Raw genomic sequence first — 25,034 nt, 5'->3', positions numbered from 1 at the left:
GCCTGCTTCTCCTCCCACTCCCCCTGCTTGTGGTCCTGATCTCGCTATCTCTCTCTCTCTGTCAAATAAATAAATAAATCTTTAAAAAAAAATAAAAAAATAAAGTGTAAGTTCATTTTCTCTCTCTGCTCAAAACCTTCTGTTATCTCATTCAGAATCAAAATCAGAATCTTTACTATTGGGACCCCTGGGTTAAGCGTCTGCCTTCAACTCAGGTCATGATCCCAGGGTCCCGTATCGAGCCCCACATCAGGCTCCTTGCTCAGTGGGGAACCTGTTTCTCCCTCTGCCTGCCACTCCCCCTGTTCATGCTCTCTCTCTCCCTCCCTCTCTCTCTCTCTCTGACAAATAAATAAGTATTTTTAAAAACCCCCAAATCTTTACTATAGTTCTATTTTTTTCCTAATATTTATACCTTTGATTTCTGTTCTTTTGCTTGAGACCTCCAGTATAATGTTGAGTGAAGTAATGGCAGTAGACACTTGTATCTTGTTCCTGATCTTTAAAAGAATGTTTTTGATTTTTCACTTTTAAATTTCATGTTTACTGTGGGGTTTTTTTGTAGCTACATATACCAGTTAGCTCTTATCACAAAAGTGGCATATAGCTAATCACATCAAAACCCAGTGGCATAGGGGGCACCTGGGCTCAGTCAGTTAAGCATCTAAATCTTAATTTCGGCTCAGGTCATGATCTCAGGGTCCTGAGGTTGAGCCCCATGATGGGCTTCCCTCTCAGCAGGGAGTCTGCTTGTCTCCCTCTCCCTCTGCTCTTCCCCCTGCTCGTACTCTCTCTCAAATAAGAAAATAAATCTTAAAAAAAAAAAATTTTTTTTTTTAAAGATTTTATTTATTTATTTGACAGAGAAAGAGCGTACAAGCAGGGGGAGTGACAGGCAAAGGGAGAGGGAGAAGCAGACTCCCCAAGGAGCAGGGAGTGCGATGTGGGGCTCGATCCCAGGACCCTGGGATCATGACCTGAGCCAAAGGCAGTCGCTTAACCAACTGAGCCACCCAGGCGCCCCCCCCCCCAATTTTTTTTTTAAGAGAGAGATAAAGTACAAGCAGGGGGGAAGGGTAGAGGGAGAGAGAGAGAGAGAGAGAGAGAATCTCAAGCAGGCTCCATGCTCAGTGCAGAGCCCAATAAGGGGCTCAATCTCAGGATCCTGAGATCATGACCCGAGCCAAAATCAAGAGTTGGACACTCAACCAACTGAGCCACCCAGGTGCCCCAATAAATAAATCTTAAAAAGAAAAACCCAGTGGCATAAAACAACAATTACTAATTCTCCTAAATCCATGGGCTGACTGGGGTCAGCATTCTAAACTAGGATTGGCTAGAGAGTTTTGCTGTGTGACATCTGTCTCTCTTCCTGGGACCAGCTGGATAGCCTAGGCATGTTCTTCTCATGGTGATGGAAGAAAGGTAAGAGGACAAGTATGGTTTTGCAACTGCTTTCATGTCTGGGTCATAACATGTCTGTCAACATTCCAGTGGCCAAAGCAAGTCATATGGCCAAGCCCAAAGTATGCTCTATCTAGAGTGGGGATGGTAGGAAGGAAGAAAAGATTTCTAAACAGTGATATAGTATATTCATTAATTTTCTAAAATTAACTTTGCATTTATAGAATAAACCTAACTTGATCTTTTTTTTTTTTTAAGATTTTATTTATTTATTTGAGAGAGAGAATGAGAGACAGAGAGCACGAGAGGGAAGAGAGTCAGAGGGAGAAGCAGACCCCCCGCTGAGCAGGGAGCCCGATACGGGACTCGATCCCGGGACTCCAGGATCATAATCTGAGCTGAAGGCAGTCGCTTAACCAACTGAGCCACCCAGGCGCCCAAACCTAACTTGATCTTGATGTTTTTTCTTTTTCTTCCCCTCTTCCCCCTCCTCCTTCCTCTCTTCCTCCTTCTACATTATTAGATTTGGGTTGCTTTTTTTGGTATTTTATTTAATTTTTTATTAGTTTTATATTGAAATATAATTGAAATGCCATATAATTCACCCATTTAAAGTGTAAAATTCAGTGGTTTTTGTTGTATTCACTGAGTTTCCAACTATCATCACAATCAATTCTAGAGTATTTTCATCATCCCAAGAAGAAACCTCATGTCCGTTGGCAGTCACTTCCTATATCCCCCTCCGACTCCTTCACCGATAGTCCTAGGCAACCATTAGTTAACTTTTTCATTGCATAGTTTTGCCTCTTCTGGACATTTCATATATTGAATCATGCAACATATGGGCTCTTGTGTCTTGCTTTCACTCAGCATAGTGTTTTCAAGGTTTATCCATGTGATAGCATGTATCAGTACTTCATTCTTTTTTATTTTATTTTATTTATTTATTTTTATTTTTTTATTATTTTTTAAAGATTTTATTTATTCATTTGAGACACAGAGATACAGAGAGAGAGAGAAAGCATGAGCAGTGGGAGAGGCAGAGGGAGAGGAAGAAGCAGACTCCCCGCTGAGTCAGGAGCCCGATGCGGGACTTGATCCCAGGACCCTGGGATCATGACCTGAGCCGAAGGCAGATGCTTAACCATCTGAGCCACCCAGGCGCCCCTTCATTCTTTTTTATTGCTGAATAATATTCCATTGTTTGAATGTACCGTGTTTATCTGTTCATCAGCTGGTTGTCGTTTGGGTTGTTTCCACTTTTTGGCTGTTATGAATGATGCTCCTGTGAGCATTCATGTATGGGTTTTTGTGTGGACATACGTTTTCATTGCCTCAGGTCCCTTTTGATGTGTTTTGTTCCCCTGTTCTTCCTTTACTACCTTTTTTTGGTTTAAACTAATATTTTTTAGCATATAATTCTAGTTTTCCTGTTTTTTTTTTTTTTTTTTTTTTTTTAACATTTTAGTTACTTTCTTAGTGGTTGCTCTAGGGATTACAATCTAGTCAAATTGTTGAAAGGCAAACACACAGTTATCTAAACCTTATGTAGTTGATTTGCTTGGGTAATCCTCTGGAGAACACTTAGATGTTCTGAGTCCCCAGCATGACATCTAACTGGTAGTGCTGGCTAGTAAAGCTATTCATATTTGAATTTATTTTTCATGTAATAAGCTATCTTACACTACTCTTATTCTCATTGTTTTTCAGTGGCTTCTTAGGGTTTTGTAGCTAAGCAGATAAAGATTTTCTTCTTTCCCAACATTTATGGTTCTTATTACTTACTTTTGTTTCATGTACTGTCTAGACTATCTAGAGTAATGTTGAATAATAAAGGTAATAGTGATCAGTCTTGTCTTGGTTCTGACTTTTATAAAATTGCCTAAAATGAAGGACTATCAACTCTACACGCTGGCATCCATCTTATGCCCATGGCCAACATAGTTAATCCTTAGTACTTTTTCTGCTAAGCCACGACCCTTTTTCAGAAACCTCACAGTAACATTCCCCTAAATGACTAGTTAATTGGTTTTGGTACAGTGAATGAGATCTGTTGGCCCTGGCTATTCTCTTTGAAGTAGTTTGATATTGGCTGTTCATTTCAAATATTCTTTTTCATGTTTCTGTTCCTGGTTTACTAAAAAGACTTTTATTTTTATTTTTTTTTAAAGATTTTATTTATTTATTTGACAGAGAGAGACACAGCGAGAGAGGGAACACAAGCAGGGGGAGTGGGAGAGGGAGAAGCAGGCTTCCGGCTGAGCAGGGAGCCCGATGTGGGGCTCGATCCCAGGACCCTGGGATTATGACCTGAGCCGAAGGCAGACGCTTAACGACGGAGCCACCCAGGTGCCCCTACTAAAAAGACTTTTAAAAATCACAAGTGGATATTTAATTTTCTTTCTTCTTCTTCTTCTTCTTTTTTTTTTTTTAAGATTTTATTTATTTGACAGAGAGAGACAGCGAGAGAGGGAACACGAGCAGGGGGAGTGGGAGAGAGAGAAGCAGGCTTCCTGCAGAGCAGGGAGCCCGATGCGGGGCTCGATCCCAGGACCCTGGGATCATGACCTGAGCCAAAGGCAGATGCTTAATGACTGACCCCCGATATTTAATTTTCTAAAAGATTTCCCCAGGGTCTGTTAGAGTGATGAAATGGCTATTTCCTTTGGTTTATTCATGTTAACGACATTGATGGATTTTCTAGTTCAATCATTGCTGTAGTCCTAGAAACCTACTAATCTTAGTGTATATTATTCCTTTACAATATTGCTGGATTTTGTTTAGTTCATATTTTTTTTTTTAAAGATTTTATTTATTTATTTGAGAGAGAGAGAGAGAGCACATGAGAGGGGGGGAGGGTCAGAGGGAGAAGCAGGCTCCCTGCTGAGCAGGGAGCCTGATGTGGGGACTCGATCCCGGGACTCCAGGATCATGACCTGAGCCGAAGGCAGTCGCTTAACCAACTGAGCCACCCAGGCGCCCTGTTTAGTTCATATTATATGCCAGATAGCTGTGCTGCATGCTAGAGATACACTTGTGAACAAGATAGATAAAGTATCTGCCCGTATTGGGCTCTCAGTTCAGGGGTAATAAAGAGAGAACATTTGCCAGTGCTCCCTTATGCTGAGCCTTTGGCAGAAATCACTCAAGATACGCTGTCTTGCAGAGCCTTGAGAAGTCCCAGAAAGAGGGCCGTGGTCATTTAGTGGTATCTTCCATTGGACTGGAGGAGAGCAGGCAAGCATCCTGCTATTTGATGTTTTATTTGTAATTTTTCATCTGTATAACTTGTGTGAGGCTGTTAGGTTTTGAATTAAGTTAATACTAATTTGATGAATTAAGTGTGATGTGGGTCTTTTGGTAGGGGGCATCTATTTGACCACTTTTTCAGGTTCTTCTGTGGCTATATTTTATTCAGATGTTCTGTATCATTTTGGGTTGATTTTGATTTATATTTTCCCGGACAATATTAATTGCACTGAAACTTTTTGGTTTAGTTACATGGAGTTTCACTTAGTATTCTTTTATAATAAAAAAAAATTCCTGTGTGCCTGTGTTTTTAGCCACTTCCTCATGCCACTCAGGGGGGTTTGTGGTCTTTTTTCTCTTGGCTAGCTGTGCCAGTAGTTTGCTGACTATGTTGTCTTTTTTTTTTTTTTAAACAGCTCTTAGAAACATTATTTCTACTGTTTTTCTGGTTTCTGGTTTATGGGTGTCTATTGTTAGCTTCCTAAATTTTTCCTCTTTTCCTCCTCTTTTCCTTAGCTTATGATGTTCCTCTTTTTCTAGCTTCTTGAGTTGACTGCTTATTTATTAGCTAGTTAACTTAGTTAGTTGGTTTTAGACTTGTTTACCTGGCTAGGCTGTCTGCAGCCTGTTTTGCTGACATCCTCACAGCCTGCAGCACACAACGTCCTTCCCTCCCTCGGCACAGCTGGTTGGTCAGGGCAGCCTACCCATCTGCTGTGAGGCCAGGCTTCAGAGAGACAGAGGTGGTATAGATATCAGTGTTCATCTATATCTGCTTCTCCTTTCTTCCTGGGCACATGGAATCGTATACTTCCAAGCTGCAAAATGTTAACGATTGGTAAATCTCGGTAAAGGTTATATTTTTATTGTGCTTTTTCTGTGGTTGATTTTTTTTTCCAAATTAAAAAGTTAAAATATATATATATATATATATATATATATATATATACCAGGGACCCAATTCCCAGAATAATCTGGATGGGGCCAGACATGAATATTTTTAAAAAAACCACTCTATGTAATTCCGAAGCACATCCCTGCTTAAGAAATCACTGTTACAGAGATGGTGGGGGAAGAGGAGCTCATTTTGCGATGAGCCACATGCACACTGAAGCTATGAGGGAATAGAAATCCATCTGGGAAGAGGAGGGACAGAGAGTTTGCAGATTGAGAGAGAGAATGAGGGGAGGAGAGAGAGAGAGAGAAGTGAGCAGATTCACAGAGAGAAGCACGTGGCCCAGGGAGAAAAGAGTGAAAAAAACCAGCCTTCACTTTTATCAGCTTTCAGGTTTCTCAATTCCAGGTTCCATGAGGCCAGGTTATATAGTTCGTGCCTTGGGTACCCATGAAATCGGATTCATCTTTAAGATAATCTCTCCTTCCTCTCTTCACCCTGTTCTTGTACTTGAGCCGGGAAAAGTGGACGGTTGTTTCTTGTCACAAACCCCGCTCCCACTGGAACGCCTGTTGTGATATTATTGACAGTTTATTAGGTGCCAGCAACCACTCTGCTTTATATTACCATTAACGTTTACAGTATTATGCTTACAGTATTACTATTCTCATTTTATAGATGAGGGGACAAGAGATCCAGAGAGGTTTACCAGTTTACCCAAGGTTGTACAGCTAGTGAGAGATCCAGAATTGAGCCTATGTCCTTAGTCATGATGTCAGTATGCACTCGAGGCTAAAAATTGCCTCTGAAGGGGCACCTGGGTGGCTCAGTTGGTTAAGCGTCCGACTCTTGATTTCGGCTCGGGTCATGATCTCAGGGTCCGGGGCTTGAGCCCTGCATTCGACTCCTCCCTCAGCAGGGAGTTTGCTTGATTCTCTCCCTCTTTCTTCACTCCTCCCCCTGCTCGCTCACTCTCTCTCTCAAGTGAATAAATAAATCTTTAAAAAAATCTGCCTCTGAATTCAGCTTTGATTGAATTCTCATTTGTTATTTATCTCTGAATGATGGTGTGTAATCATACTTTTTTCTTTGCCCCAATAATTATTTAAGAAGACATTTTTAAAAAGATTTTATTTATTTGAAAGAGAGAGAGACAGTGAGAGAGAGCACTGAGCTGGGAGGAGAGGGAGAAGTAGGCTCCCCTCAAGCAGGGAGCCCAATGCGGGGCTCGATCCTAAGATCCCAGGATCATGACCGGACCTGAAGGCAGATGCTTAACTGACTGAGCCACCCAGGTGCTCCAAGAAGGCATTTAAAACACGTCTTAGGGGGACGCCTGGGTGGCTCAGTTGGTTAAGCGGCTGCCTTCGGCCTGGGTCATGATCCCAGGGTCCTGGGATCGAGTCCCGCATCGGGCTCCTTGCTCAGCAGGGAGCCTGCTTCTCTCTCGCTCTCTCCCTCTGCTTGTGCTCTGTCAAATAAATAATAAAAATCTTAAAAAACAAAACAAAACATAAAACATGTCTTAGGGGCACCTGGCTGGCTCAGTTGGTGGAGCATGTGACCCTTGATCTCAGGGTGGTGAGTTCAAGCCCCACACTGGGTGTGGAGCCTACTTAAAACAAAATAAATTTAAAAAAATGTCTTAGTGTTTAACCTAATTTTTATTTTTCATTTACAGGTTTATTGTGTTTGTGTGAGAAAATGTGCCTTGATTATTTTGTGCTTATTGGGATTTTTGAGTTTTTTCTTTGTGGCCTATTATAAGGTGTTTTTTTTTGTTTGTTTGTTTGTTTGTTTTTTAAATGTAGGCTCCATGCCCAGCATGGAGGCCAGTGTGGGGCTTGAACTCACCACCCTGAGATCAAGACCTGAGCTGAAATCAAAAGTCAGACACTTAACTGACTGAGCCACCCAGGAGCCCCGTAAGTAAGGTAATTTGTTTTTGTTTAATCTCCATTGTGGCACTTATTGTGTTTTGGCTTTCTCTGTACCTCTGTCTCTTCTTTAAAGATGTAAAATCACTGAGGTCAGGAGTACATCTAATTCATCTATTCATCTCTGTATTGACCAGAAGGTAACTGCCTGGCAGAGATGTTCGATGAAAGTTAGTGGACTGAATAAATTAATGCTGGTCCTTGTGGATTTGAAGAATATTGTACATGAAAAAAGGCCAGAAGGAGACTGTGACATTTCCTTTGCTTTGATCCATCGTCTGTGCTCAGAGCAGTGATATCCAGATAGTGGCCTATTTTCAGGAAAACTTATAGTTGAATAAGATTCAATTGGAGCTGCATCCTAGGAGGAAAATGCACATTTTAAAGATCATGGAAACTGTATGGAACTTTTACAAAGATAGTTGCATTTAGAAATGACTCTGAAAGCATGTCAAAGTTTCTTTTATTTTTATTTTTTGAAAATGTGTGCTTTTGGCTTTTTTTTTTTACAGCCCATTAAATATTTGCACTGGCGAATAGATAAGGGAGTTAGAACTGGAAAGGGTCTTTTCTTTTTTTTAAGATTTTATTTTTAAGTAATCTCCACACTTAACATGGGGTTCAAACTCATAACCCTCAGATCAAGAATTGCATGTTCCACCGACTGAGCCAACCAGGTGCCCCAGAACTAGAAAGAATCTTAATAACCATCCAGTGTATCTCTTTCATTTTACAGATGTGGCTCAAAGACTTGAAGTGATTTGCCCAACCCTGAACTATTAGTCTCATGCTCTAGTCAGGACTAGACTCTACGACCCATTTTTTTTTTCCCAGTGGCCAACAGACACATGAAAAAGTGCTCAACATCCCTCGGCATCAGGGAAATCCAAATCAAAACCTCAATGAGATATCACCTCACACCAGTCAGAATGGCTAAAATTAACAAGTTCGGAAACGACAGATGTTGGTGAGGATGCAGAGAAAGGGGAACCCTCCTACACTGTTGGTGGGAATGCAAGCTGGTGCGGCCACTCTGGAAAACAGTATGGAGGTTCCTCAAAAAGTTGAAAATAGAGCTACCCTACAACCCAGCAATTACACTACTGGGTATTTACCCCAAAGATACAAATGTAGGGATCTGAAGGGGTAAGTGCACCCCGATGTTTATAGTGGCAACACGTTTTTAAAAGTCTCCTGTGTAGCTGATATGACAAATTCTTAATCTCAGGAAACAAACTGAGGGTTGCTGGAGTGGTGGGGGCTGGGAGAGATGGGGTGGCTGGGTGATAGACATTGGGAAGGGTATGTGCTATGGTGAGCGCTGTGAATTGTGTAAGACTGATGAATCACAGACCTGTACCTCTGAAACAAATAATACATTATATGTTAAAAAAAAAAAAAAAAAGAAGATAGCAGGAGGGGAAGAATGAAGGGGGGAAATCAGAGGGGGAGACAAACCATGAGAGACTTTGGACTCTGAAAAACAAACTGAGGGTTCTAGAGGGGAGGGGCATGGGGGGATGGGTTAGCCGGTGATGGGTATTAAGGAGGACACATTCTGCGTGGAGCACTGGGTGTTATACACAAACAATGAACAAACCACCTTCACTTGGAACATCAACCACACCTGGCTGATGGTGGTGGAGGAACGATGTGTTTACTGTGTGAACTCTGATAACAGCGGCTGGACCGAAATCTGCTGGGAAGCCTGGGTCTCCTCTAGCTTATTTGGTGTCTCCAGAGCTGTCCAGGAATTTGATCTTGCCCGGTTCAAAAGCAACATGACCAAGACGATGAAGGGCTTTGAGTACATCTTGGCCAAGCTGCAAGGGGAGGCCCCTTCCAAAACCCTCGTTGAGACAGCCAAGGAAGCCAAGGAGAAGGCCAAGGAGACAGCACTGGCAGCTACAGAGAGGGCCAAGGACCTGGCCAGCAAGGCGGCCAGCAAGCAGCAGCAACAGCGGCAGCACTTCGTGTAGCCAGCCCGGGCCCCGGGGCCGTGGGACACCTGACGGCCCGGCTCCAGTCCCTCTGCCCTTCCCCCTCGTACTTTACTAGTAAAACTCAACTTCCAGCCCTTTCTGCTCTGGGGGAGAGGGGGGGCGTTGGGGCTGGGTGTCCTGTTCGGGGTGGAGCCGAGGACGGGCCCAGGGAGGGGCGGTGGCTTGCTCGGGGGCACAGCGTGCAGGGGTAGGAAGCCTAGACTGTAAGCTCTGCAAGGGCAGGGGCCTTTGTTGCGTTCTCTGATGTGTCCCAGGTACCTGGAACAGCATCTAGCACATAACAGGCACTCAATAAGTGTCTTGGAGGCACTATTGATGGAACGTACATCAAAACCAATGATGTAATGTATGGTGATTAACATAATAAAAATTTTAAAAAATTTAAAAAAAGGCAATTTTACCAAAGAATATATTTTAGAATTACAAAATTAAAAAAAAAAGTCTCCTGTGTAGGGACGCCTGGGTGGCTCAGTCGGTTAAGCTTCTGCCTTCGGCTCAGGTCATGATCCCAGGGTCCTGGGATTGAGCCCCACATCGGGCTCCTTGCTTGGCAGAGAGCCTGCCTTTACCCCTGCTTGTGCTCTCTCTCTCTGACAAAAAAATAAAATCTTAAAAAAAAAAGTCTCCTGTGTATAGCTAATAAATCATCCTTATTCAGATGCTGGTATTCCTTTTTAATATTTTGACTTCTTTTTTTTTTTTTTTTTTTTAAAGATTTTATTTATTTATTTGAGACAGAGAGAATGAGAGAGAGAGAGCACATGAGAGGGGGGAGGGTCAGAGAGAGAAGCAAGCTCCCTGCCGAGCAGGGAGCCCGATGCGGGACTCGATCCAGGGACTCCAGGATCATGACCTGAGCCGAAAGCAGTCGCTTAACCAACTGAGCCACCCAGGCGCCCAATATTTTGACTTCTTGAGTTACTTAAAACAGAAGAGTATATTAAAATCTACCAGTGAATACTACTGTTTCTGGTCATTTCTACTTGGATTCCTCCCATCCCCACCCTACCTCTTGGATGTAAAATGCCCAGATTTGGATTATCATAATCCTTGGTTTATGATATAGTCTCATCATTGGTCCTGTGTTAATTATTAATGTATAATAATAATCATTTATGAAGCCACTATCCCAAACAAAACCTGAGACCTTGGCAATCATGTACATCTAACTGTATGGTCTCTCCTCCCATTTTGTCTCACTCCCTGTAAAGTAAGCATCTGAAACTCATGCTCATTATTACCTTGCTTTCCTTTTGATGTAGTTTTATTGCAGCTCTCCCTCTCTGTATATTTCTTTTTGCCTATTTCACCCCTCCCCTCTGGCAGCCACCACTTTGTTCTCTATATTTATGAGTCTGTTTCTGTTTGTTCATTCGTTTTATTTTGTTTTTTAGATTCTACATATAAGGGAAATTATGTGGCATTTGTCATTCTTGGTCTGACTTACTTTACTTAGCATAATACCTCTAGGTCCATCCAGGTTTTTGCAAATGACAAGATTTCATTCTTTGTTTATGGCTGTGTAATATTCCATTGTGTATGTATATACACCACATCTTTATCCATTCATCTATCGATGGACACTAGGTTGCTTCCATATCTTGACTATTGTAAATAATGCTGCAATGAACATAGATGGGGTGCAAATATCTTTTGAATTAATATTTTCATTTTCTTCGGGTAAATACCCAGAAGTGGAATTATTGAATCATTTTATCTGTTTATTTTAATTTAAAAAGGTTTTGTGTTGTATGTAATCATTTGGAGTTTATTCTTTTCACATCTTGTTTCACTTGTGGTGGTCTCTTGATCTGAGGAATTTTTTTCAAGGGCCCCGTGATTTTCTTTTTCTTCATCTTCATTGAGGGGATTTATGCTTGCCCAGTATTGTCTTACAATCAAATGACTGATCTGGGATCCATCTGAAACTTTTTTTTGGTAAGATTTTTAAAAACTGAGGTATAGTTGACATATAACATTAATTTCAGGTGTACAACATAATGATTTGATATTTGTACTTATATGAAATTTTACAGCAATTCCTGGTCAGGATCAAAGGCGGAACGACACAAGTTATAGACTGCTGTTTCGGAGACCGAACAGGCTGTGTGGAACGGGCAGGGCACTGACGTGGCTCTTTCCTAACTGGACCCTCGTTTTGTGAGTAGGTGTGATCCCAATGAAACCTTCTGTCCACCAGCACTGGCTGTGCAGCTCCCACCAGGAGCACGCCGGGGTTTGGTTGCCAGATGACCGTCCCCTGGAATTGGGGGCACAGAGGCAGTGAGCAGTCCTGTGGGCCCCTCAGCTAGTTCTTTCACTTCCTTCCCAGGTTAGAACACCTTTCCGATCTTTAGGGACTTAGAAATATTGTTTACACAGATGGAAACAGTAGTAACAGGCTATTCACCAAAAGGAGTGGACTGTTTCTTCACAAACACAAATGTAAGACTCACTGTAACCTCTTTCCTAATTTGTAGTAATTCACACACTGATTCCAACTGCCATTGTTGGTCCTGCAGAATTTGTACGAGCCTCTCCCTTCTAAGCTGCACCCCACCTTCACATGCTGACCTTTCAGTCTCTCAGCTTCACTGCTTTCACCTGAACCCCCAACCTCTTACTGTCCTCAGCTCTTTTCCTTTCTCCCATTCCCAGCAAATTCCAACCAAACACTAGGAATTGCTATTTAGTTAGCACTTAACATCAGCTAGACACTGGGGTGAGTGGCTCTTTATGAATCATCTTGTGCTACTGTTTTGTCCTACTCAATGGAGTAGTAACATTAGTGTCTTCATTTTATGGCTAAGAGACTGAGGCTCAATGAGATGAATTTGGCCAACGTCTGTATCTCCAGGGAAGCTAGGAGGTGAACTAGTTTTTGTTGTTGTTGTTTGTTTTTATTTTTATGTTACAATGCCTTGGGCTCCAAGTAAAAGAAAACTTAAATTGGCTTTAACAATAATGAAATTATTTCATATAAAAAGGTTGGTTAGCTCAGTAATTCATCAAGGACCCAGGCCTTTCTACTCTCCTATCCATCCTTGCTGTATTCAGGCTCTGTCCCCAGGTTAGCCTAGCTTCCCACAAGGTTTCATGATGCCTACCAGAGTTCTGTCATCATGTCCATAGAACTTCTAAAGACAGGAAAGGACATCTTTCCTCCTTGTCCATCTCTCTCTCTCTCATTTGTCATGCATTTTAAAAGAAGATTTATTTGAGGGGGGTGAGGGGCAGGAGAGGGAGAGAGAATCTTAAGCAGGTTCCACTTCTAGCCAGATGCAGGACTTGATCTCGACCCTGAGATCATGACCTGAGCTGAAATCAAGAGTTGGACGCTTAACCGACTGAGCCACACAGGCATCCCTGTCATGCATCTTTTTTTTTTGTCATGCATCTTTTTATTTTTTTAAGATTTTATTTATTTATTTGACAGAGAGAGAGAGAGAGACAGCGAGAGAGGAAACACAAGCAGGGGGAGTGGGAGAGGGAGAAGCAGGCTCCCCCGCAGAGCAGGGAGCCCGATGCAGGGCTTGATCCCAGGACCCTGGGATCATGATCTGAGCCAAAGGCAGACCCTTAACCGACTGAGCCACCCAGGCACCCCTGTCATGCATCTTTTTAAAGAGCATTTTAGGGGCGCCTGGGTGGCTCAGTCGTTAAGCGTCTGCCTTCGGCTCAGGTCATGATCCCAGTGTCCTGGGATCGAGCCCCGCATCGGGCTCCCTGCTCTGCGGGAAGCCTGCTTCTCCCTCTCCCCTCCCCCTGCTTGTGTTCCCTCTCTCACTCTGTCTCTCTCTGTCAAATAAATAAATAAAATCTTTAAAAAAAAAAAAAAGAGCATTTTAAGTTGCTTACTTTTCTTAGGACCGTCTCTTATCCTGGCTGACTTCCCTTTTATTGTCCAGAATGCCATAAGCCCGTGCCTCACTAATCACTGACAAGGGGGAATAGGACCACTACAATGGGCTTAGACTAACCAAGACTCATTCCCAGGGCTGGCTCCAAGCTTCCCTGAAGCTCTTGGCTGCTCCACAGAACAAAATTAAGGTTCTGTTAGGAAGAAGGGAGATGGGGGTAGGGGAATGGGTATTCAGTGTGCAACCAATAGTGTTTGTTACAGAATCCAAAAGTCTAGGTTGTTAACCTTGCCACACTGCTGCTTTTCTGGCTTCTCCCCTCAGTTCCCATCCCCATCTAGCATATTTCCTTAACAGTGAGCCAAGTCTACAACCCTAGCTCTAAATGCTACATGCCAAGGCCATCCTTGGCAGAACAGTGAGAAACGTGAAATGTATTCCTTGGGGCCCAGCGCTCCTGTGCAATCCACAAGTTAGGGACGCGTGCTTGGTTAGCCTGGGCATGTCACACTCGGGTGGGGAGAAGAGCAGAGGTTCTGCCTCCTGGAAAGGTGGACTGGCCTGACCCTGACCCAGCCCCAGAGCTGAGTTCCAGTCATGCTCCCCCCTCTCTGAGAGCTCTTCTTTCTGGTCCATACTTCTCTGCTCTTAGAATCTGAATTCTTTTTTCTTTTTTTTTCCCTTCCTTCCTTCCTCCCTCCCTTCCTTCCTCTTTTTTCTTTCTCTCTCTCCTCTTTCTTTTTTTCTTTCTTTTATAAATAAGCTCTGCAGCCAGTGTGGTGCTTGAACTCACAACCCTTAGATCAAGAGTTGCATGCTCTACCAATTGAGCCAGCTAGGCACGCTCTGAATTTCTTAACAAATTCTAATTTGTCCCCTAGTCTTAAAACCCAACATTACCATCATATTTCCTTTCCTTGAACTCCCACAGTAGAAAAACCCATATCCACTGAATTTACTAACCAGTCGCAGGTCTCCTATGTGAGTTAGAAGCTTAGAGAAAATATTAGACAATAGGGAAGAAAATTTTTAGTAGCTGAGTGCCAGGTGCTGGGGTAAATCCTTTCCCACACTGACTTTATCTTAACAGCACCCTGGTAGATTAGGTTATTTTAACTTTCACATTTGGGTTTAGGGAATTCATGTTCAGCAGAAGTTAAGTCACCTGCTCAGACAAGGTTAAGGATGGCTCGTGGCCACAAGCTAGTAGGAGCCCATGATAGTGTGACCTCAGGCCCATGATCTTTCCCCTCCACCCCCTCTTTCTGACTTCATGGTCTTTGCTGGTACAAAACACATTTGTATATATTAATTCGAGCCTCACAACAGTAGCAGGGTGAGTCCTGGTATCTACATTTTGTAAAAGGTTCAGAGATACTAAATGACTTGCCCGAAGTCATATGGAGCTTAGCTTTTCTGACTACAGAATATGCCTAGCAGAGCACGGCATTATTTGTTGAATGATAATCCAGATGATGGTGGATATTCAATAAATAATTCTTGTCAAAGTAAAATGATTGAAAAGAAACTTAATGTCACTGCTTAGAGGTCTCTAGGCTCCTTTTTCTCTCTGTCACCTCCCTTCTGGGATCCCCTTAGAGACCCTCTTTTCCCAGGCATTCCATCACTTTCAGTCAACACTCACAAAGAGTAGCACCTACATGTCTTCAGGCAGGGGGTTTAAGAAGGAAGGGTGGTCCTCTTTAAGACAGAGCTGAATGGACCTCACAGTTTTTGTTCTCTCACCTCCCACCTTAGGGCTTCCTTTGCTCCCTGGAACAGGGAGCCCACACTCAGACTTTTTCCCTACCTCCACGAGGTGGACTGCATTTGTTCTGGAGTAGACCAACCAGTGAGCTCCTGGCCTTGGCCCTGGCAGTTACCTCCCTAGTACCTCCTCCCTTCTCTCCTCCCTTGGCCCTGCCTCCTGCCTCTGGCCCCACCCCACCACCCTGGACACAGTACAAAGCCTAAAGCTTCGGCTCCAAGGGAAACAAAAGGAACTGCTTGGATTCCCATGACTATGGCCAGCACCTTCATACCAGGGCTGAACCCTCAGAACCCTCATTATATCCCAGGGTAAGACTTCTACCCAGGGCACACCCCTGCTTGCTTCTGGGAATAGGGCTATAAGGACATGGGAGTTGTGCCACGCAGGACTTGGGGGCCAATAGACAAACTGGTATGGTAGGCCCAAGGCTGAGATATTCATGGTGTTGGATGGAAAAGGAAGAACAAGGGGATAGTGGTAGCTGGGCCTGTCACAAAGCTTTGTGTTGTCTTCTCCATGGTAACAGGGTAATAGCAGAGGGGAAGGGTTGAAAACCCAGAGAGAACTGAGAAATGCCTGCTCCAAAGATATACGCAGCCGAATCCAGAAAAAAACTCAGGGCTTCAGAGGTCTCTGTTTCTATCTCTGCGGGTGGTGGGGGAGTCTAGAGGTGAGCGGGTGAGTCCTATGCTTACAGGTACACTGGACACTGCCCACTACTTCGCTTCAGCATGGGCCAGACCTATGGGCAGATGACCGGTCAGCTGCTTCGAGGGTTTCCTGGCCTAGCCTGGCCCCCCACCCATCGCACACTTCTGCCTCCCATCAGGCCTCCGGCATCTCCTGAGGTTCCCAGGGGAAGCCTGCCTGTCAGGCGGAGGCATGAAAGGCTCAGCTCCAGCATGATTCCTGGGTACACAGGTACGTACGGACAGTCTGAACAGGTGTCCCCAACCCAGACCATGTGCCCCAAACACTAACTGAGATCTTTCTTGCCCCCTCCCACCCAGGTTTTGTACCCCAGGCACAGTTCATCTTTGCCAAGAACTGCAGCCGGGTCTGGGCTGAGGCTCTGAATGATTTCACTCAGTGGTCTGTGGGACAAGGGGGTCAAGAGCTGCCAAAGGAGGCCAAGGGTAAAAAAGATGAGAAAGACGAAGAGCCAAAGCCAGAGCCAGAGCTGGAGGCAAAGGAGCCAGAGCTGGGGCAAGAGGCAGAGCAAGTGAGACCAAGAAGGCGGGAGGGGGCCCGGGGGGCTTGCGAGCGGGGAGCCCGACCTCTGTGTGGCCGGGCCTAGGCGGGGCAGCCAGGAGTAGCATGGCTATGGGTGCAGGGGATGGGGGCTTGACCGCTGGCTCCACCCCGCGGGAGCTTCTGTTGGAGCCCAGGGGCTGAGCGGGACAGCCTTACTTCTTCTCTGCCACCTTCTCCTCACAAGGCTTCCCCCTATTCCATGGATGACAGAGATCCTCGCAAGTTCTTCATGCCAGGTGAGAGGAAGTGGCTAATGACCAAAGGCATGGGGAGGCTCCCAGGAGGTCCTGACTCAGTATCCCCCCCAGGCTTCACTGGTTACGTGCCCCGTGCCCGCTTCCTCTTCGGCTCCAGCTTTCCTGTGCTCACCAACCGGGCACTGCAGGAATTTGGACAGATGTACTCAGGGAGCAGACCCCAGAAGGATCCCAAACATCTCCCTCCACTTTCTAGGACCTATCCTCAGAACCTGTGCCTTTTACCTAATTATGGGGGCTATGTGCCAGGTGAGGATAGCCCCAGAGGGGACTGGAATATTTGTGTGTGTGTGTATGTGGAATGGGTGCAAGTGGCTTGGGGGGGGGGGCTTGGATCATGTGGTTTGGCTTTCTCACTGGGCAGAAAAGGATATGGAGGTAGCTCACAGTGGGAAGTTGGGACCAGATTTTGGAGGGCTTAGGCACTGGCTGAGAAATAAATGGCTCTCCTTGCCACTGGCTACAAGTGACAGATTCTGTTGTCCATACAGGATATAAGTTCCAGTTCGGGCACACCTATGGGCATCTCACCCATGATGCACTGGGCCTCACCACCCTCCAGAAGCAGCTCCTGGTATAGATAGGTACCTGGACTTCAAGTTCTCTCTTCTCTGTCTTCCTATCTCAGCCTTTTGGAAGGAAGAGAGGTGGGCCCGAGGGGGGTGGGGGGGGGAGGCACAAAGAGAAATGGTTTGGAGGCCGAGCACCTTTTTTATTAATAGGTGTAATAAATAAATAAATAAATACATAAACAAGCCTGGGCTCCTCATCCCTCTTCTGACCACCAGGCACTGGCCACAGCCTATTTACATTTGGGGGCTTAGGGAGCTGGCCCCAATACTGTCACCTCTCCTCCTCACCACCTGGCCTAGGGAACCCTGCAAATGGGCCTCTGATCACCTCCCTCCATAGGGATGTGCTTATCTGTACCTATGGAAGGGCTGGCCCACGTGGGCCGGGGAAATCCTGGCAGCCCAGTGCTGCATCCCTTCCCTCCTTTCCTGGGTGGAGGTCTGGATGAGGTCACTGGGACAGTTAATGGGGAGTAATTAATACTGAGCACAGGGATGTATGGCCCCCAGCTCTCAGTCTATTCTCTGTGGCCAAGCCAGAGGGCTTGGGAAGGGCTCTCAGGCTCTGACACAGGGGTTATGAGGGTCCCTGAGGCCACCAGCATGCACAGGGCCTCAGTTTTGGCTGCTTCCGGGGGTTGGACTTGGAGATGGGGTCAAGGTCACATAGGCCAGAGGCACCAGGCCGGTGTCGGGGCCACGGCTGCAGCGCAGCCAGTCTCCTCCAGCTGGCCCCAGCACCCGTAGGATATCGCCCTTGCGGAAGCTCAGCTGTCCGGGGCCTGTGGCCAGATGATGACACAGTGCCTTCACCTCGCTGGGGAAACAACAAATGGAGGTCAGAGAAACCCCACCCAAAGCCAAACCCAGCCCCCCAGTGCTATCTTCCAGGGCTTACCCTGGAGGCTTGGAGGGCAAGACTGGAGAGTGTGGCTCCTGCAGGCTCTCCTTGGGCTCTGGCTCTCGGCGGGCACCCACCGTCTGTGCCACTAGTTGGAACATGGACTTGTCCAGGCTCAGCCAGTCGGACGGTAGCCTAGGGGAGAGCAGCCGGGGCTCCGGCTCTGTCTGTGCTCTGGCTTAGATAGGCTCCCCAAATCCCCGTCTACACCATGGGCTGCCTCTCACCTGTTTGTGGGCCGGGTCTCCCGCTGAGCCTTTCGGGAGCCAAAGAGGTGTCCCCACTTGATGCCCCCGGGTGAAGGCTCTGAGGCTCCTTCCTCATTTTCTGCTGGGGGGGCGGTGGACCCCTCCCTCTCCCGGCTGCGCCTCAGCTCAGCCAGTACAGAATCAGGGGGGCTCCCCATCCAGAAGGGCCAGCCCCTGTCCCGGCCGAGGGTCTCCTCAGGGGCAGGACAGGCCTCTGCCCCCTCGACTACTCCCTCTCGGGGGGGTGGTCCCCCGCCTCCTGCCCCTTTCTTTTTCTCACTGCTGCTATTGCTGCCACCACGGGGGAACCTAGAGCCCTCAGTTGAGCCGTCGATGTAGACCTGGGAGCTCTGCATGAGCTGGTACCACCAGCCAGCCTGCCCGCCTCGGGCCCACCTGCCACGTCCTGAGCCCCCCGCTGCCTCTGCCACCTCTTCTGTCTCCTCTTCCTCCGCGTCTTCTCCGCCTTCGGGGGCGCCCACACCCTTCACCCGCTCCCCCTGGACCGCCCCGTCCATGTCTCCGGGCCCCTCCCGGCCCCTGGCCCGGGCCAGCTGCAGCGTCGAGTGGGCGGACAGCAGCAGGTCCTGGGACACCCGCAGCAGCTCCTTGTGCTGCCGCTGCTGCTGCCCGCTTTGCAGGAGCCGGTGCTGGAAGAGCAAGTCGAGGCTGAAGGGCAGCAGGGCCAGGGGCTGCAGCAGCAGCAGCAGCTCCTCGAAGAGGCCGGGGCACACGCTATGCGCTGCGCTCAGGAAGCCCCACGGCTGGTAGTGGGTCTGGGTGATATCTGGGGGAGCAAGAGGGAGGGCCTGAGCCCCACAGAGAAGCAGGGCCTGGCCTGGGGGCGGGGCCCTCCGAGAAGCGGCCCGGCAGAGCCGCTGCGCGCACCGCATGGGCTGGGCACTGTGCCCTTGGGCGCACGCCAGGGCCAAAGAGGCCGCCGGAGGCTTGTGCCGGTCGTGACCTCCGCGGCCGTAAGTGGCGGCCGCAAGCTCACAGGAGAGCTGTGGGGGTTCCTGGTCACCCTCGCCTCCAGACTGCCCGGGTATCCTGCTGACTCCAAGGCTCTAACACAAGTAGAAGCTGGGGACAGACTGGGCTGGAAGCCCAGGCTCTGAAGACGAAAGCTTGGGTGGTCCCCCTCCCCACCTCTACCATCTGTAAAGAGCCGTGCCTCCCTCTTCTGAGCCTCTGAGGTCTGGCCTATATTGAGTTTGCAAGAGAGAGCAGTGTTCCGGGCATTACCTTCGTGGTTATAGAGGTGATTAAACCAGAACTCCAGGGACCGGATGCTGTAGGGAAACAGAGAAAGTTGAATCTTGTGTGGAGATAGCCAGATGATAAGGTACAAAGGAGACAGACAGGGGGTCAGACATAGGGCAGAGGTATAGGTGAACATCTCCCTTCTATGGCAGGAATGCTACCTGGTTCATTTCACGTAAAATAGTTCTGGAAAGTCAGTGGGGGATGATGGGAGGGGGTTAACATGTAATTCACAAGCCAGTGACTTCCCTCTAGAATGGAGTTGGCTTGCCTGGGCCCCCAAGTCATGGCAGCTACTGAGTGAGAGTACAGGGTACACATCCCAAAGGGGATGACCCAGGCCCATACTTGAGAAAGAAGGACACTATGATGTGGATCTCAAGGGGGACTTATGGTCAGGCAGGATTTGGAAGTAGTGCTGGAATTGAGGGGATCAAGGTTTACAATATCCAGAGAACCAGATTAATTTCCAAATAGGCCAGATTATGGATTTATAAAAGCCAAAGACCGTGCTGGTGATCAGTGCCAGAGGGTTGTGGGTGTGGTGGGAAACCAGAGACCTACTGAGAGACGCTGTAGCTAGATGGGGAGAAAGTGAGCCTGGGCCCTGGCCATAGAGCCTGCAGATCCCCCTTGGCCTGTCTCAGTCTAGGGAGTTGGTTCCACAGAAGTGGCAGAGCCCAGGGGAGAGGGCTGTGATTTGCCGCTCTTGTTGCCCCACACACTCACTTGAGCAAGCCGAGGATGAAGGCGTTGAAACGCATGGTGTGACTGGTGAGCTCCGGGAATTGGCTGACCTTGTTGTAGAGGCCGTGCAGGACCTTGGTGGACGGGCCTGAGAGGAAGCCAGAGTCAGCAGTCACGTGCCCAGTCTCCCGAATCCGAATCCCAGCCTGGGGTCCTCATCTTGTCGCCCAGCACTTACCTAGCTGTGTAGAAGCCTCAACCACACTCCACGGCATGTTCTTACGTTGCCCAATGATGACATCTAGCACGAAGGCCTTGAGCCCATCCTCCAGCACAGCCTGGACTGCAGGGCACAAGTACTTCAGAACCAGGTGGCCCACATTGGGGCTCACAGAACTATTCCCGAGCTTTGCCTGTGGATGCAGTAGAGAAGAACAGGGAATCACTGGAAGCCCGACCTTGGTCTTCTCTGACTCTCTTAGGCCTCAGCATGCTTCTCTTGTGATCCCCATCCCGAAGTACCCAATTCTGGGTTCTAGGTGCAAGAGAGCAGGAGAAGGTGGCAGCATAGAATGGGTGAGGGTCAGCAGGGTAGAGTTCAGCTCGCCCCAGTTTTTTGCCTACCTTCACCCCAGGATCCCGGCTTGTGCCAAAATGGGCCACAATGAGGTCCACGGCAGTGTTAACCGCCTTCACCAGCCCTGCAAGTAAGAATTCCATGTGATGGGTTCCTTAGCAAGTCCCTGGGCAACTCAGCTGAAACTGAGCCCTCAGTGGAGAGAGGGAGGGGCGTCCACTCTCTCTCTCTGTCCCTGCACATGGGTGTCAGTCTTACTCAGGACCAGGCCCTGACCCCTCCCTGTTTTTGCCCAGTCCTCAAGCCCTGTTGTCACCGCCAGTGGACGCATCTCAGCGATTTTATCTTCAAGACCCTCTTACTCCAGTCCTGGATCGAGCTAACTATCCATCTTCTCTGCTCTGAGAAACCAGGCTACTGGCTGCTGGACAAAGTCCAGGGCCACTCACAACAGTGACCGACAAGGGCACCTCTTTGACGTGTGCCTTGCAGTGTCCTCTGCTATGCTCTCACATTGCCAAATCTTTACCCCTCTTCTCAAGCCCTTGGTTCGACCTCGAACCGAGGCCACTGGTCATCAATTCAACTTCCCTGTCCATCCAAAAGACATAACTACATTCTGTCTACCCTCATTCCCGCCTCCCTCACTCTCTTTCCATCTTGCTCAAGGTTCTTCCCTTTTCCCAGCTTTGAACCCCCCCACTCTGCCTCTACAGGGAACTTCAGCTTCATCTTTCTCCCTCCCCACAGCTCCTTCCCTTCAGCCCACAATGATGCTCAACTCTTTCCCCATCATCTCACTGAAACAGCTCTCTCTTGGTCCAGTGGTCCCTTATTTGCTCAACATCTTAGTAGATGTTACCATCATGCTTACCCAAGCTGTTAGGCCCTGTTGTACTTGGGACTCCCCCCATTAGAGCATGCGGCCATTTATTTATGGCATGGCAGTCTCCCTCACTCTACTTAGCTCCCTGAGGTAAGAGACCAAAGCCTGATTCTTAAGCATCTGATAAATGATCCTTGTGCATTCAGGCACACTTGTCCTACACGATGCACGGACTGCTACCTCGTGCCCCAATTCCTGTGCTGATTCCTTCCTAGCACTTGGAGTTCTAGGAGGGCTAGACAGTAGGGCAACAGGCACAAATAGGTACGGGCAACAGGCACAAATAGGTACCGACAACAGAATTCCTGGCCTGAGCTGGGGGTAACATTCACCTTTTTTCTGAAGCAGGTCAATGGAAATGGCCTCTGAGTTGCCATCTGGGGACAGACAAAACTCAGCTGGAGGCTTCTCAGTCAAGGAAAAGGGGTCTTGGAAGTCAGGGCAGGTCAGTGGTAATGGCTTCACTATTTGACCTGGAAAGAAGAGAAAAATCAATCTCAAGCAACTCTCCTTCCAAGAGCTGCAGCTCAGTTCTGTGCCTCATACCCTCTGGGACTCGTTCCTGTGGGCCTGCCCCTTCTCCAGCCCTGCCCAGCTGCGGTAGAGCCTGCCCTGGGTCCACTGGGCACCCGGCCCACACACCATTCGGCCGGCAGTTCAGATGGCCAGCAGCACTGAAGGAGCCAGGGAACTCAAAGATGGGGTTCCTTCGGGCCAGCCGAGCTTCCTGTGGCCTTCGGTCTAGGCTCCCTGACAATCCAGGTGGCCCTAGTGGGTTCTTCCTCCTGTATTCCCGCCACTTGAGTGCTTGAGGGGATAGGTGGTTGGCTGAAAGCAGAACAGATGAGCAGAAGAGACGGGCAAGAGTTAGCAGGAGACAGCATTTCACATCCACCCAGTGCAGTCATATACAATATGAGGGCTGGGAGTGCTTGGATATTATCCGTAGGTGCTGGGGAAGGAGATGTAAACATTTAACCCCTTACCCCAGGTTGGAGTATAAGAAAGCATCCAAAGGCGGGGTGGGGGGGTCGGGTAGAAATGCTTGCGGTGGAGGGTAAAGCTCATACCGTTACTGGGCCTGGAGGCCATGCTGCCCTCACCACCTCCCCGTGCTAGACTTTCTGCTCGACTGAGGCTAGATCTCCAGGAGCCCAGAGGAGGCAAGCTTCCTGTTCCATGGAGACGGTACTCAGCCAAGGTCAGTATCTTCTGATCCCCCTTCTGTGGCTGCTGGAAGGTGGCAGGCCGGGCAACGGGAGGACAGGAGTGGCTCCATGGGGGTGGGCTTTCTGTGGCTGTGGCCTGCTCTGGAGGAGGGGAGCACGACGTGGAAGCAGAGGAGTCGGTGCTGGGCCCAAAGGGGCCAGCACTGCGGATTGGGGAGTAGCTACCCAGGGGTGATGGCCGTGAGGTTTCTGGCTCAGGCCCAGCTTTCCTGGCCCCTCTGTTGGTGGGTGCCTGTGACTCCCCTGAGGGAGCTAAGGCTGGGACTGGAGCAGTGGGGGCAGCCAGAGGGGCAGGCTGCTGTGCACGGCTGCAGCCAGAGAGGCTGTAGAGCTGGGAAAGGCTGTGGAGGGCGCGGGCCTTGGCCAACTGCTTCGGGAAGTGGTGCTGGAACACGAAGGGCTGGATGGGCAGCGTGGTTGGCCTCTGCTCCTTGCTGTAGCGAAGGACTGGTCGGCTCTCCGCACCGCCGCCTGTGGCGACAGTGATGGAGGAAGAATCAGACAGACCCTGGGGCCCCCAGCACAGGAAGCAAAGGAGCAGACGGATGATGCTCACTGGGGAGAGGGGAAGAGATGGGCAGGACCTGGCTTGTAGGAACTGAATGGGGTAAGGGCAATCCAAGTTTGGGAATATGACAGTGTGCCTCCCATCTTTTGTAAAACTTTTTCTATTGTTTTTATGATGCTGAACTCTCTTGTACTCTTGACTATTCACCCCATCTTCATTTTCTTGACTTCAAGGGTGGGTGTATCTTAAGGCTCCATTCTTAGATCTCCCTTTACACTTTCGTCCCTGCATTGTTCAAGTTCAGGCATTCATACAGATGACTCCCGAACCCACAGCTTTAGCCCCCACCTTCCCCTTAATCTCTGGATCATTCCGCTTTCACTTAAAATTTGCTATTTTGGGGCGCCTGGGTGGCTCAGTCGTTAAGCGTCTGCCTTTGGCTCAGGTCATGATCCCAGGATCCTGGGATCGAGCCCCGCATCAGGCTCCCTGCTCCACGGGTAAGCCTGCTTCTCCCTCTCCCACTCCCCCAGCTTGTGTTCCCTCTCTCGCTGTGTCTCTCTCTGTCAAATAAATAAATAAAATCTTAAAAAAAATTTTGCTATTTTAAGGGTGCCTGGGTGGCTCAGTCAGTTAAGCATCCGAATCTTGATTTCAGCTCGGGTCATGATCTCAGGCTCTGTGTTGGGCGTGGAGCCTACTTAAGATTCTCTCTCTCCATCTGGGGTGCCTGGGTGGCTCAGTCGGTTAAGCCTCTGACTCTTGGTTTTGGGTCAGATGATCTCATGAGTCATGATCTCACGGGTAGTGAGATCAAGCCCCATGTTGGGCTCCACGCTCAGCAAGGAGTCTGCTGGAGATTCTCTCTCTCTCTCCTTCTCCCTCTGCCCCTCCCCCCACTCGCTCACTCTCTCTAAAATAAATAAAATCTTAAAAAGAAAAAGATTCTCCCTCTCCATCTGCCCCTTCCCCCTAAAAATTTGCTTTTTATTTATTTTATTATTTTTTTAAGATTTTATTTATTTATTTGACAGAGACAGAGACAGCGAGAGAGGGAATATAAGCAGGGGGAGTGGGAGAGGGAGAAGCAGGCTTCCCGCCGAGCAGGGAGCCCGATGCAGGGCTTGATCTCAGGACCCTGGGATCATGACCGATTGAGCCACCCAGGCACCCCCAAAATTTGCTATTTTAAAGCAATTCATCTATCACCTTTCCCCTGATGACTTCCATTTCTGTCAATGGCAGAACCACCATTTCCTTTGTTTCTAAGGCCTAAAGAGTTGGAGTAAAGGTCACAGATATTCAGGGTAAGATGTTATTTACTTCAAGGTTTTACTCATCATCGCCTGTCTCCACTAAAGCTGACTCATTTCATTCTTAAGCAAATCTAACCATGATATTTCTTCATTTGCAGCTGGAATCAGCCTCCTGTCACCCCTATCAACCCCATTCCCACTCTTTCACGATCCTGGCATTGGGGCCTCAGGGTCCACATTTGCTCCCTCTACACAGAGTTGTGATCCCCAAGGCTGG

At 48.0% G+C, this 25,034-nt stretch overlaps 2 protein-coding genes across 13 annotated transcripts in view; one reads left to right on the top strand and one right to left on the bottom strand.

Annotated features, from left to right (window-relative positions):
• Window positions 1–5,668: 5,668 nt before the first annotated feature.
• RUSC2 (RUN and SH3 domain containing 2) overlaps window positions 5,669–25,034 on the bottom strand; it is an 84,268-nt gene continuing 64,902 nt past the window's right edge. For 6 of the 9 annotated variants that reach the window (XM_054509273.2, XM_064579280.1, XM_045882629.3 and 3 more), the window contains 10 exons: window positions 22,835–23,464; window positions 22,407–22,592; window positions 22,097–22,237; window positions 20,926–21,002; window positions 20,540–20,714; window positions 20,344–20,449; window positions 19,597–19,643; window positions 18,331–19,138; window positions 18,101–18,238; window positions 17,277–18,019 (listed from right to left, as the gene is read on the bottom strand). In XM_054509273.2, the coding sequence (XP_054365248.2) occupies window positions 17,818–18,019; window positions 18,101–18,238; window positions 18,331–19,138; window positions 19,597–19,643; window positions 20,344–20,449; window positions 20,540–20,714; window positions 20,926–21,002; window positions 22,097–22,237; window positions 22,407–22,592; window positions 22,835–23,464 (2,510 nt within the window). In that variant the 3' untranslated portion in view covers window positions 17,277–17,817. Of the gene's footprint in view, window positions 6,118–7,542; window positions 7,847–17,276; window positions 18,020–18,100; window positions 18,239–18,330; window positions 19,139–19,596; window positions 19,644–20,343; window positions 20,450–20,539; window positions 20,715–20,925; window positions 21,003–22,096; window positions 22,238–22,406; window positions 22,593–22,834; window positions 23,465–25,034 lie in introns of those variants that run through there. The other 3 variants (XR_010407654.1, XM_064579281.1, XM_064579282.1) reach the window with 3 other exon arrangements.
• On the top strand, window positions 11,519–17,385 carry CIMIP2B (ciliary microtubule inner protein 2B). Of its 4 annotated transcripts, none has more exons than XM_045882634.3 (6): window positions 13,299–15,427; window positions 15,817–16,040; window positions 16,130–16,366; window positions 16,551–16,608; window positions 16,749–16,879; window positions 17,122–17,258. In XM_045882634.3, the coding sequence occupies exons 1-6, from the start codon at window positions 15,366–15,368 to the stop codon at window positions 17,208–17,210; spliced, it is 801 nt and encodes a 266-aa protein (XP_045738590.1). In that variant the 5' UTR covers window positions 13,299–15,365; the 3' UTR covers window positions 17,211–17,258. The 4 variants fall into 4 exon arrangements, with proteins under 4 accessions (XP_064435363.1, XP_064435362.1, XP_045738590.1 ...); XM_045882631.3 differs by having other exon boundaries at window positions 15,107–15,427; window positions 16,130–16,341; window positions 16,558–16,609; window positions 16,682–16,879; window positions 17,122–17,385; XM_064579293.1 differs by lacking the exon at window positions 13,299–15,427 and adding an exon at window positions 11,519–11,648 and having other exon boundaries at window positions 16,130–16,341; window positions 16,558–16,879; window positions 17,122–17,385.

This window comes from Mirounga angustirostris, unplaced genomic scaffold (genome assembly GCF_029215605.1).
Source record: "Mirounga angustirostris isolate CCGP_5_RB_7025 unplaced genomic scaffold, mMirAng1.0.hap1 SCAF_15, whole genome shotgun sequence".
Lineage (NCBI taxonomy): Eukaryota > Metazoa > Chordata > Mammalia > Carnivora > Phocidae > Mirounga > Mirounga angustirostris.
This window is presented reverse-complemented; position numbering and strand designations above follow the sequence as displayed.

Bases quoted from the DNA above. Each gene is read 5' to 3' on its own strand.
- CIMIP2B (XM_064579292.1), top strand. From the start codon at position 15,366: ATGACTATGGCCAGCACCTTCATACCAGGGCTGAACCCTCAGAACCCT. The intron at 16,041-16,129 runs GTACGTACGGAC...CCTCCCACCCAG, and splicing joins CATGATTCCTGGGTACACAG to GTTTTGTACCCCAGGCACAG. The intron at 16,880-17,121 runs GTGAGGATAGCC...TTGTCCATACAG, and splicing joins TTATGGGGGCTATGTGCCAG to GATATAAGTTCCAGTTCGGG.